Below are 12,006 nucleotides of genomic sequence, written 5' to 3' on the forward strand. Positions count from 1 at the left end.
TGGAAAAGACACCATGCCCACTCTGTGGTCTTCCAGCAGACACTGGGAGCCACACGCGGCGGGGATGGAGAGATGGAGGAAAATGAGAAATGCGAGCTCCATTTTCTTTTCTCAAACCCACAGGTCATAGTGAGAAGAAAGCAACAGATGCTTTGGCACACGATCCAGGATGCCCCCCGCTGAAAACAAAGAGAAAAAAAAAAAGAACCCCCTCCCCCCAAATAAAAACCAATAGTGAGCCTCACAAAATGGCTTCAGCAGTGGCACCCCCCGCCCCACAGGGGGTGACAGTAGATGGGAAAGATGAGAGAAGTCAGGCTTGCTATTTTTCCGCAAAGTACAAATGTGAAAACTTGGAACACAACTTCACACGCAGAGAGGAGCAGACTAATGGTCGCGTTGGCAATGTCGTGTTTCTGACTTTGGTTAATAGGTTCATAGTGAATCAGCACTTAGAACCTGAAGGATGCCGTCCGCAGCCCCTCCTCCAGGTGGTAGGCTTGTATTCGCTTTGAACAGAGAAAAGTTTCCTTTGTGTGTTGTTGGTATTTTGTTTTTTGTGTTTTTTTTTGGTTTAGTCGTTTTTCTTAAAATGTGTTCACATTTTCATGATACACAGAAAAAAGTATGTGGTTATTTGGTTTGCTTTAAGTCCCTTATAAAACTGGCTTTGGGGAGACAGGTCGGGGAGGGAACGAGCCTTCCTGCATACACCTGCACTGTGGTGTAGTCCTTGTTTAAAAATTTTCAAAAAACCTTTTTTTTTCTTTTTTGGAAAATCCCATGGACACGTATAAACCATCCTGTCCACTTGGTGGTTTTCTTAGTCTTTTACTTACAAGGGTGATGACTGGGGCTACCTTAAAATTTGTTTTTAATTTATTTTTTTCTTTTTTGGGGGTTTAGGGGATGAAGCCCCAAGGGTGGAGTTTAGTTTCTGTGGATTTTTTTTTTTCTGATTCCGGGTGGGCGTCTCTTTAGGAATTTTCTTCCAGTGAGTCTGTTAAGGGTTCCAGAGGGACTGCCGTGGCCGGCTCGTGCTGTTTTAAGCGTTTAATTGTGTTCTTCAGGGCTTGCCTCTTATTGCAGAACCAAACTCTAACTACCTCCCGGTCATAGTTCAGCTTCTCGGCAATTTCGGTCATTTCCTGCCCAGAGGGGTGCGTGTTCTTCTCAAAGTGGGCATTGAGGATCTCAAGGGCCTGGGGCGTGAAGGAGGTGCGCCTCTTGCGCTTTTTGGACGGTTCACTCCCGATAAACTCGGTCAGGTTCTGCATACCTGCCCGATGGCGGGCCTCAGCCTCAGCCATCCACCGCTCAAGCACCGGCTTGATCTTCTGGGCACTTTTAGGGGTGATGTCCAGCTTTTCAAACCTGGCAGGATACAAAAGGCCAGGGTTCAGTTTGGCTGTCAGACTGCTAGCTATAGTGTTCTCTTGGGCTTCCTGTGGTAGGAAAAAGTGGCTTCTCAGGATGGTGTGTCTGGGGGGAGAATTGAAAAAGAACAGTCTTACACTGAGTCCTCTGCCAGGGTGGGCCTCCTGCCTGTCTGCCTGACTGACTGGCAGAGCAAATTCACTCCAGATAAGCAGCCAGCTGCAAGGTCGCCCTCCCCGCTCAAGCCAGCACCCGCCCTCGCGCATGCTTCATGCCCCTGCATGCAGCCCGCACACCCGCAAGCGGGCCAGGTGAGCACGGGTGGAGACAGCACAACACAGCAGCCATCACGATGGAAACAAAAGCCACTCGCAGATCTTTTTCCTGGAAATGCTTGAGATCTGAGCTTTGATTTGAATCCACCCAGCACCATCTCCCCTGAACTTCAGAATCCTTAAGGCAAAAATTAACACCAGGAAGTGACATCAAAGACAACAGCTGTCATGTTCTTTCGTTTAAAATGATTCTTTTTATGTTTTCCTTTTGGTTTCCTTGAATTCCCCCCCACTGACTTGGTGATAAAAATGTTCTATCTATGCTAATCGTCAGTGATGGCAACCGGACAAGTTCCTTTTATGGTTCTCTTTTCATCTCTGTTTTGTGTCTCATTTTAATATCTTTCTCTCCCCCGGCCCCCAGCCCTCTCCTGTCTCTGTCTCTGGTAACAAACACTCTTCACCAGATGTAAGTTAACAACATGCTCCCTTTTCTGGTAAAACATAGCCTCTTGCTACTTTACTGCTGGACTCAAACAGCTGGACACACTGTAATTGCTATGAACACCCCCCCACCCCCGACGTGCTGGGGCTACCTCATGCCTTCCAACACCGTCCAGTGTAATGGTGTACTTTTGCATCAGAGTATCAAGCTGTGTTTAACGTGCTATATCTGCAAACTGTACTTGAATGATATCATTTTCTGTAAATGAGGTCTTCTATATATCAGTTGCCATCTGCAATTCTTTGCTACACTGACTTAAAAAAACTATGAAGCATCTTGGACAAAGCTATCTACAGTGCTTTAAGAGGTCATCCTGGTATCAAATTCATATGCACTCTCAACGAAATACAAAATAGTACCAATTCCTTTTATTTGTTTGTTGTTTGTTCTAAATCCAAATTCACAACCCTCCAGGATGACAACTTCGGATCCGTGGCATTCTCCTCTATCTTTTCAAGTTCAGTGCTGTCGAAAAACAATCCTCTGACTGCAGAGTGCATCTTATTACAATAGACTGTTTTCATGGAGCGAAAATGAACCCGCTTTGGCCGCAGTATGTTTTATAAGGATGCTTGCAAAAGGACACAAAAGGATAGGCTTCCTTTATGTGCCTTAATCTTATTTTTGGCACTGCATTTTAGATATCTTATGTTGTGATAAGCAGCGCCAATAGTATCAAATTTTAATGGGATTCCGATAGCATTCCCTTCCATGTATAGTTCAAGGAGTTATTTATTTATTTATTTTTTAAAACCCCAACTTTCAGCTGGTCAAAGAGGAAAGAAGTACATTTTGCTTTCAATATAAAATGAATTAATTATTTAATGCCATTTAATGAGCTGCTCACTTATGGCAGGCTCCCCTAAAGCCTTCATTGTTGTGTTCACTTACCATCATTCATTATAAAAGCCCCAAAACTGAAGTCTTGGTAGCATGGCAACAGGCTTTACAGCACCATGGCATGGGGGACAGAGCTTGTGATAGGGATGTCCAGTGTATTGCTGGTGTGTTTTCCTCTGGGTCTCTGATGCAGACGCACTTGTTAAAGCATTTCGAGTCACTGCAGCTCATAAGGGAGGAGTGACACCAGAGTGTGTGCAAATGTAGATTCTTCACCACCATGTAAATTAACTGGAGTGGTTCCACTGTCAGATCTTGGTCTCTTTCAAGACTTCCATTTTTTTTTTTGTTGGTAGTTAGCTCCGAAAACTACCCCGCTGAAACACTAGAAGCTAGAGAGAGGCCGAGAAGTCAGGGCATCTGCCATCTTCTATTAGACAGTGAATTCCCAAAGCTGCTTTTCATTTTGGCCGTAGCGTTTTTGGCTTCCCCAGGGGAAGATTTTAGAAATCAACATATTTGACTGGGAATGCCCAAGAAACATTACGTGTGTTAGTGAAAACCTTAGATAGCACTTAAGCCACAAAAAGGAGATCACACTTTAGGACAAAGAAATAAGCCAAAGAGGACTTCAGCAACGATAGCACATGGGCAACAACCTCAAAACCTGTGGCGTGCCTTTATCCCAAGGCTGTTGAGATGAAACAAAGTTAATGTTTCCCAACAGGGAGCAACGGTATTCATATCATTTGATGCTGCTCGTTAGTGCTGATGCTTCGGTACATGTTGTCTGGAATAACATATACAAGCCTTGAAACAAATTTCCCAGCAGTAGTATCCTTGTATAGACTGAATAAAGGTTATTTTCTACAGGGAGGTATCTTATAAGAAAAAACAGTAGGGGAGGCCAGAGAAGTGAGAGGATCCTACGGCGCTTTTTGTATTTAACAACAATCAATGGGTTTTATGGAAAATCATTGAGCAAAATGTGAGCTGCAAGCTCCTACCCCATACTGATGTTATTTATAACCTTAGTCTTAAACTGCAGGAAAAGTACACTTCTGTCCTTTGGGGAATACATTAAAAGTATAAAGAGCAGATAAAAAGACAGCATTTCATGGATCACCAAGAACAAAATCCACTTAAATGAGTTTAGAGTTGGTTTCTTGGCTTTTCCTGATGTAGGAGGACTCATAAGACATTGCCCAAGAGGAAAAAGCTCTTACCGAAGTGCCTTTGTCACCTCATGCATAAACATGGGATTAGAGCAACACACACATGCATGCGCAGGGTCTGCTTCTGGCGGCTTGACCCAGATCAACTCAAACACAGCCAAGGCTGGCTTCTGTCATTTATGTATTTAATTTCGGGAAGGATAGGGTGAGGTTAGGCCAAACCCTCACTACCCTTTTCTGAGCTATGGAAAGCAGCTGCTTCTTTTTTAAAAATGTGCTTTTAGACGTATGTCTGGCAAGGCAAGGTTAAAAATTCCTTTGTGGTCACAGGATGGTTAATATATGTTTTTTTTAAGGTGTGTTTTCTTGGAAAATCCGGATAGCCATCCCTGAGCAGAAATGGTGGGAGCATTAACACCACCTGGGACTGGCAGCTTCACGACATCAATCCACAGACAGGAGACCGTGGATCTCAGCTGCGTAGGACGGTGGGTTCAGAAGCCTCTGGCCCCCCGGTGGGGGGAAGGTGTGTATTTCCAATGAAACCGCCTTGGAAGTTCTTTGTGAGTTGACAGGAGTTATCAAGCCAGGCCCCCAAGTCTGCTTTAGCAACTCCACTTCCGTCAATATCACCAACCCCAACACACAGCTACCCCACACTCCGTTCCCACACTCCACCCCTCCAGCTCGGCCCACCCGAAGAAGAAAAGCTGAGCCGAGAGGACAGACGAGGCCCGGGCCAGCCAGCAGGGGTGACAGCGCGTGGGCACGGGTTACCTGCAGATGGCCGACTGGCTGTACGCGGGGCCCTCTGTGGCACTGAGAGCCTGGCCCACCTGAGTCTGGGTCAGGCCAAGGGACAGGCGCCGGATTTTAAAAGCTTTGGCAAATTCTCGGATCTCCTCCAGATTAACCCCATCCACCTCACCCGCTGCCGTCTGAGGATCTGTGGAGACGTTTGCAAAAAATGGGATCAATGCATCAACGCACATCTCAGGGCTACGCGTTCTTGACGGCCGAGGAGAAAGTGGCTCGGTTCCTAATAGCAGAGCGGTGGGAAGCCACACCGCAGAACCTTCTTTGTCTGCCAGCTGAGGCACTCAAGCCCCCATCCTCAACTCATTCCACCTGCACAAATCATCCTTCAAGGTAGTCCTGTCCCAGATAACACCACGGCAAGCCTACCCTGCCACTTCCACAATGCAAGAGCGAGCTTCTTCCCGCTTAACAGACAGCAGCCAGGGCAGGGGGGCACCAGCTATGGGGGGGTGCGACTCCATTTGGCCCATAAATATGTTCAGATATCATGTAAAAATATAAAGATGGAAAGCTTTCCATTTGAAATGTCTTAGCTGGACGCTTTAGTGCTAAGAATTGCCCTTGAAAAAAAATAGTATTTTGTATTTTCCTGTACCCGATCACCGCTGCAGCCAGGCTAACAGATGGTAACGTTGCCTAATTTATTATGTTCACATTAGCCCCTCAGAAGAGCATGCTTATGAAGCCGTGAGACTAACAGTCTCCCCCCACCCCGCATAACAATCTCCTGACACAGACACCTTTGTCCCCTGAAAGGGCACAGAATAAAAAATGCCTACTGCAGTAAGGCTCCTTTGGTGCCACATAACTCGGTCAATTTAGGACTTATCAAGGGAAATGACACAACAGCCGGAGAATGAAACTATCCCCCCACCCCCACCTCCGGCTACTGATCTCTGGATAAATGAAAGCACACACCAAGCTGGAGACAGCATGGTTTGAGGATGGTGGAAGATTTCAAAAGACTGTTCCATCCTGCCTGGAGCGAAGCCATTCTCCCTGCAAGCTGACTCTATTGTTCTTCACCTCATTTCCCGGACTTAGGTGAAAAGTTTCTCTCTTCCTCTTTCTGCACAATCACCCAACAATTTCAGTCAATTACAGGACTTGTCTAAGGAACTGGGGTGTACCATATTAGTCTTCTGGGCCTCGGGCTATAGAAACTCCTGTTATCATGAAAAGAAATACACTGGTACACCAAGGACCAATTTTTCAAGGACTTTTAAATAAAGATGTTAATATCTGTGGCAGGGGCCTTGGAGCTTCCTGTATAGATTCTCTCATTATAGGGGAAATGGACTCTGTCGACAGAATCAGCCATGGAGGTGTACGCTGTACCCGTATCTTTTCAATAAAAACAAAGTCCTGTAGAATTTTTATACATCATGAAGCATAATCTCATGGAGGAAAGATGGGTGGAAAGTGGTATAATAACTGCAGTTAGTCTCTGAGTATTTCTTAAGTGACTCCTAGGCGCCCTAATGAGTGGAGAGAAGGAACAAGAGAAAGAGAAGGGGCAGTTCCAGCCTCTGTGGAGTTTGCTGTCTACAGGGATTTGGGGCTCAACGTTACGAATGAGAAACAGAGAAAAATACCAGGTTGCGTATAGTCAAGGAGTAGTAGTGTCGCACCCACACTGGAATTTAAAGAGAAGGGAGCGGTGACAGGAGGGAGGATTCATCTGGGTCTTACCCAGTGAGCAGCTTTCAGAGAATATTCTGGTCAGTGGGGGCAGGGTGCGGACGGGCACAGATGCAGGGGAGGGGCAGAGCGTGGTGGAGGCCTGCGTGGGGTGGGGGGGCGGCTGGTAGGGGGCGAGGGGTAGCCCGTGCTGGGAGTGGTGAATATTTCAGTTTAGGACATTAAGAATCTATGTCCATGGACGGGGGCAGAGGGTGACAATAAAACTAATTTGGCTGTTAAGATTAATTAAAGCCCTGCTTTTTCTCCCCAACTTCACCCCAGAAGGCCGGCATCACTTGATTAACAGACTTGTTTGGGTTGTGCCTGGTGGGAGCTGCCCTCTGGATCTTAATTCCCACCAGCGTGGAGCAGCTTGGAGGGAGGATTCCAGGAGGTCCCATCCACGCACACAGCAGCTTTGAGCCCCTCCTGCATTTCTTCGTTTAAAAATTCCTAGAGCAGGGGCTTCCCTGGTGGCGCAGTGGGTGAGAGTCCGCCTGCCGATGCAGGGGACACGGGTTCGTGCCCCGGTCTGGGAGGATCCCACATGCCGCGGAGCGGCTGGGCCCGTGAGCCATGGCCACTGAGCCTGCGCGTCCGGAGCCTGTGCTCCACAACGGGAGAGGCCACAACAGTGAGAGGCCCGCGTACCGCAAAAAAAAAAAAAAATTCCTAGAGCAGAAGTTGCAAATGAGCAGCTTGCAAATAAAACTCAGCTTTTCGAGTGCGTACAATTTGGGGGAATTCCTGGCTGACAGTAAACACTGGGAGATTGCTAAAGAAACATTTAGATTTGTCATGTTCTTCTGAAACGTTAGAAGCTTTGGTGGCGCCAGGTCCGCATCTGCCCTCGGGAGCAGTCAGTCAGCTGGCACTGGTCCAGGCCGCCCCTTCAGTTCCTACTCCCCAGCCCTCGCCGGACCTGCGGCCTTGCTGAACCTGTGTGGTGACCCTGCGTTTACAGCACGCATTCCCGAGGGGGCGGAAGTTGGTTCTGGATGTGGTCCCCCCAGGACCGAGGTACATAAACAGAACCGGTGTGCGGTATCCCTGTGATATTAACATTTCATAGGGGAAGGCGGGCAGCGAGGATAGGAAAGTCTAAATGGGCTCCTCGTAGGCCGGGGACGCAATAATAAACTAAGAGTTGAGAAGGTCTGGTGTAGAACACAGAGGGACACTTGGTATAGCACAGCATAGGGAGTGGGGCCTGGCCTCTCTCCAAGAGAGAAGGAAGAGGAACTCATGGCTTTGCAAACGTGGGCAGCACAGGTTCAAAACTGAGGGTGAAAAAATGGAAGCCGGAGACTTTCCTTGTAACGATATGGCTTTTGGGACAGTGGTTTTTTTAATTAGGTAGGTCTAGGAGTCACCTGATGGGACCCTGGATGTGCATTTTTAACAAGTACTACAGGCGATCCTGAGGCAGAGGACCCACTGACCCCGCAGACAGAGGCTTTCGCTGCGGCTCTGGCCTGACCGAGTCTGGGTGTGGCATCCTCTGCATGTCGACCCTTTACCTGCCTGCACTCGACCCTTTACCATCATTATTCACCAGGTTCCACTACACAGAGAACTTGCTCTACCACCTTGGGTAAGATGATGGGCCAGAAGGACTGCTGGGCAGGTGCCCCGTCCTTGCCTTTCTCCACCCCTGGCCTCACTGTTTATGGCAACTGGCAAACAACTGGGACCAGTGGGCTGGGGTGGCCGTTGGAGTCTGGAGTTGGGGGGGAGATTTTTTCTCTGAGCCAAGCTAAGTAGCTCCTGTGGGAAGTAAATGGGTTGCCTTCCATTAGTCCCATCTCTAGATCAACAGGAATCAACGGAAGGATTCAGGTGATCTGGAAGGATCTCCACGGTCTACTCCAGTCCCAGGGTCTGCGCTGCCACCAGAGTTGGCAGCGCAGCACCGGGCAGGTTTATGCCTGGGATACAATTTTGTGTAAGTCTATTCTAGTTTCTGCCTTGCCTTCTGCTGCCTTTGTTTATCTCCTTCCTAGTTCCTTGAGACCAGCGACTAAATACATTGTGTGTGATTGTGCAAGTGGCTTTTGGCCAGATCGCTGATAATAACCAGAGTCAAAAAGAAAGCTGTGGTCTCTTATCCCCTTGCCCTGAGCAGCTGTGCGGATCATCAACAGTTTTACTCTGAAGCTCAGAGAGGTGGGAGCCTTGCCCCCTGAGCCCTTGGACTTCTGTGAGGCCCCAAACACTCATCACACCAGGAAGCTGAATTCCTTCTTTCTCCTCTCGTACATTTCCCACTCTTGTCTTCTTCCTGGTTCTACCTCTAGAGCTGATAAGTTAGGAATTCTGGTGAAATTTAGACAGGGTGACAGTCTATTGGACAAAGGTCCGGGTAGAGGAAACCAGTGTCTCATTGTTTGTGCAATTTGTTGATTGCTGGAGACGAGCTGCTTGGCTTTCTTTATATTATTGTTCTCATCCGTAAAAACCAGACGGCGCCATGTATTATTATGGTTTCCTTCCATGGATCGCAGGACTACAGAAGTCTCCACATCCAAAGAAGGGGTCCACCCATGGACAAATATTAGTCTTACCCTGATTACAACATGTGGGACATGTCTTCCCACATTGGGAGAACGCCTTAGATGGTGTCTGTAAGATGTTTCGAATTAACAAAAAAACTAATGCTTTTTTTTTTTTTTTTGGTGCCAAAGTTTCTGTCTTAAACTCTTGAGGTTTTCTTCTCCACTGTTGGACAGTTCCCCTTCATTAAGGGTTATATGCTTTTTCTATTTCCATCATGTCATTCCTTCTGGCTCTGGGGAGGTTGGGTTCATTTTAAGGATAAATCTCAGGCCACCTTGATGGGGACTTCAGAGGGAACCCTCAGGTCCCCCACAAGGTGGATCCAGCATCTTTAACCAGCTCTAGGGAAACCCAGTCTGGGACTTCTCTGCACTGAGGAAGAAGTGCACCTCTTATAGAAGTTTGCTCCAGATTAAGTCGGCCCAGTATGTTAACAAAGTCAGGAAGCAACAACTTCCACAGTTCTCCCTGAATCTGAGCCTTGCTAAAGGAGCCAGAAGATCAGCCTACGTAGGGATTGACTGGCCTGGAGATCTATAATACACTGGCATTGAATGTTGGCAGTGATTCATAAGTATAATGATGACGTTTTTCCCAAATCAAATCCGGAGTGCATGGGCTGAAAAATAAAAGAGTTCTTTGGGAGCTAAATGCAAACTGCATGAACACAAACCTGTTCTGTAGAATCTGGTTGCATGGCCACTGGGCCCATACTGAATTGAGCACTCAGGATGGACCAGGACAGATATTTGTTTTGTTTAATTTTTAAAATTTAGCTCCTTCCAACTGCTCACCTGGACATCAGTGTAAGGGGTTTTTGCTAAATGGGTCGAACAGTTGCCATCCATCCACATCTTCCTTCTACAACCTCTGCTTGTGGGACTGTTACAGGAGAAACATGCATCTATAAAGAAGGTGCCAAGTATGACTTAACTGCCTTCTGAACATCCATCTGCTTTTTAGTGCTTCTCTCACAGCAAATAATGGGCATATTTACCAAATATTTCTGAGAAATAAGAAACCATTTGGGAACGTGCAATGCAATTTGGGAGAACAGCTTGCTCGCAATACGGTGACTTCATTGAGTTGTGGAAAATGGTGTGAAACTGATCAAGTGAATCAGGGGTTCCACTGTGCCATAAGCTATCACCAGGCATCTTTATGTTCACTTTATAGTTTGGGTTTTTCTGATATTAACTCTCAGTCCCTTTGCTGTCTAAGAATTAAGTTTACGGGCCAGGGGTTAAAAAAAAAAAGTGTCCTGAAAAACCAAACCAAATCCATCCAAGAATAAAAAAGTCCCACGTCTACCTGTTTTTAAACAGTAACTGTGTAAATCTTAAGTCATTTTGGGACTTTGTTTTTTGTTTGACTCTTCTAGGCTTTCCAAAAGCCCTGCTATGGAAACTACAGTTAGCCCTGGTGACTGAGGAGACCAGGCAAGGTTTGACACAGGGCAGGCTGTGCAGGTGCCGTGAACAGATGTGCAGACGTCTTAAGGAGTGTGCCTATTTGGTGTTAACCCTGAGTTCTTTTGCCTGGAGTAGGGCAGGTTATGGACGATCCACCCACTCCAGTTGATCTGGAGCAATGGCAGATGGCCCAGCACTAGGCAACCTTGCGCATGACCTGTGAGGGTCCATTCGCTAAGGTTTTGACCACAGGTTCAAATCCATTTTGACCTGTTTTGAACTATGGCCTTGGCCTAGTGGAGGGATTTACTGACCCATTCACCATCCCACTTAATTCAAGGATTATTTACTCCAGCCAGTCCTTCTGTTCTGTCTCAGTCTCCAAAACTGAGTTCACTCTCTCCTGTATTGCCATAGTCTTTATTGGTACACTGACCATAGCATTTGTTTCCCTTTATTGTAACTGTGTTTCTTTGTTATCAGTTCATGACCTGCGCCCGGGCAGGGACCACATCTAGCTTATTTCTGCTTTCTTAATATCTATCCCTGTGCCTGCATATACATGGTGCTCAAAAAGCTTATTTTTTATTTTTAAGTTGACATCCTCTGACTAAAACATGCTCTTCCCTCCTGTAATTTAATCCGTGTATCAACTCCAGCTGAAGTATGGGGCCGGGTCTCCCTACATTAGCTTATTTGCAAATTTGGTAAAGTTTAATCTCAGAAAAAAGTAATTTGAAATGCATAGTTCATGCTTGAATATAAATTTCAAAATATGCAAGATGTCTAGTTTTTCTCGTATTGGCTCAGAGAAAAAGCTTGTGCTTTAATTGTAAGACATGGCTTCAGGCATTTAAAAATTATTTGAAGAATATTTAGGTGATTTGATAGAGTTTATCGTTCAAATCGCACTGGATAAAATTTATGCGAAAGCACCCTGTCTTTTAAGGCAGCGGTGCTGTGTAGAACGTGTATGACCCATTGAGTCCGGATGTCTGGGTTATCCTTCTGGCTTTGTCACCCAGGAGATTGATCACACACTGTCTCTCAACTAAGACTGAATCTGGCCTCTCTGACATAAGATGGTCGAGATGGGTTGTACTTTTCAGGATCTATTTGATGCCAGCTTCAATATCTGAAAATGAGAATTTACATTACCTTGTTGTGAGTATTCAAATCAGAAAAATAATGAAAGTGCTTTGAAAACCCTACTTTGCAAAAGGAGGCTTAAACAGAGGTTTGTTGAGGGTGTGGTAATCAGCATCAGAAAATGCTCCAGGTGCTATTCATTCTCTAGTAGGGTCTTGAGACAGAAGGGAATTAACTAAACAACATGCTCAAAATCTGTAGCAGTTGTAAGCCCA

General features: G+C 46.3%; 1 protein-coding gene across 2 annotated transcripts in view; it reads right to left on the minus strand.

The window, feature by feature from the left end:
• Window positions 1-427: 427 nt before the first annotated feature.
• The window catches only part of POU6F2 (POU class 6 homeobox 2), a 464,893-nt gene continuing 453,314 nt past the window's right edge, over window positions 428-12,006 (minus strand). For both annotated transcript variants that reach the window (XM_079931511.1, XM_079931510.1), the window contains 2 exons: window positions 4,950-5,118; window positions 428-1,482 (listed from right to left, as the gene is read on the minus strand). In XM_079931511.1, coding sequence (XP_079787637.1) covers window positions 978-1,482; window positions 4,950-5,118 — 674 coding nt within the window. In that variant the 3' untranslated portion in view covers window positions 428-977. The remainder of the gene's footprint in view (window positions 1,483-4,949; window positions 5,119-12,006) is intronic.

The sequence above is a fragment of the Stenella coeruleoalba genome (genome assembly GCF_951394435.1).
Source record: "Stenella coeruleoalba genome assembly, chromosome: 9".
Classification (NCBI taxonomy): Eukaryota; Metazoa; Chordata; class Mammalia; order Artiodactyla; family Delphinidae; genus Stenella; species Stenella coeruleoalba.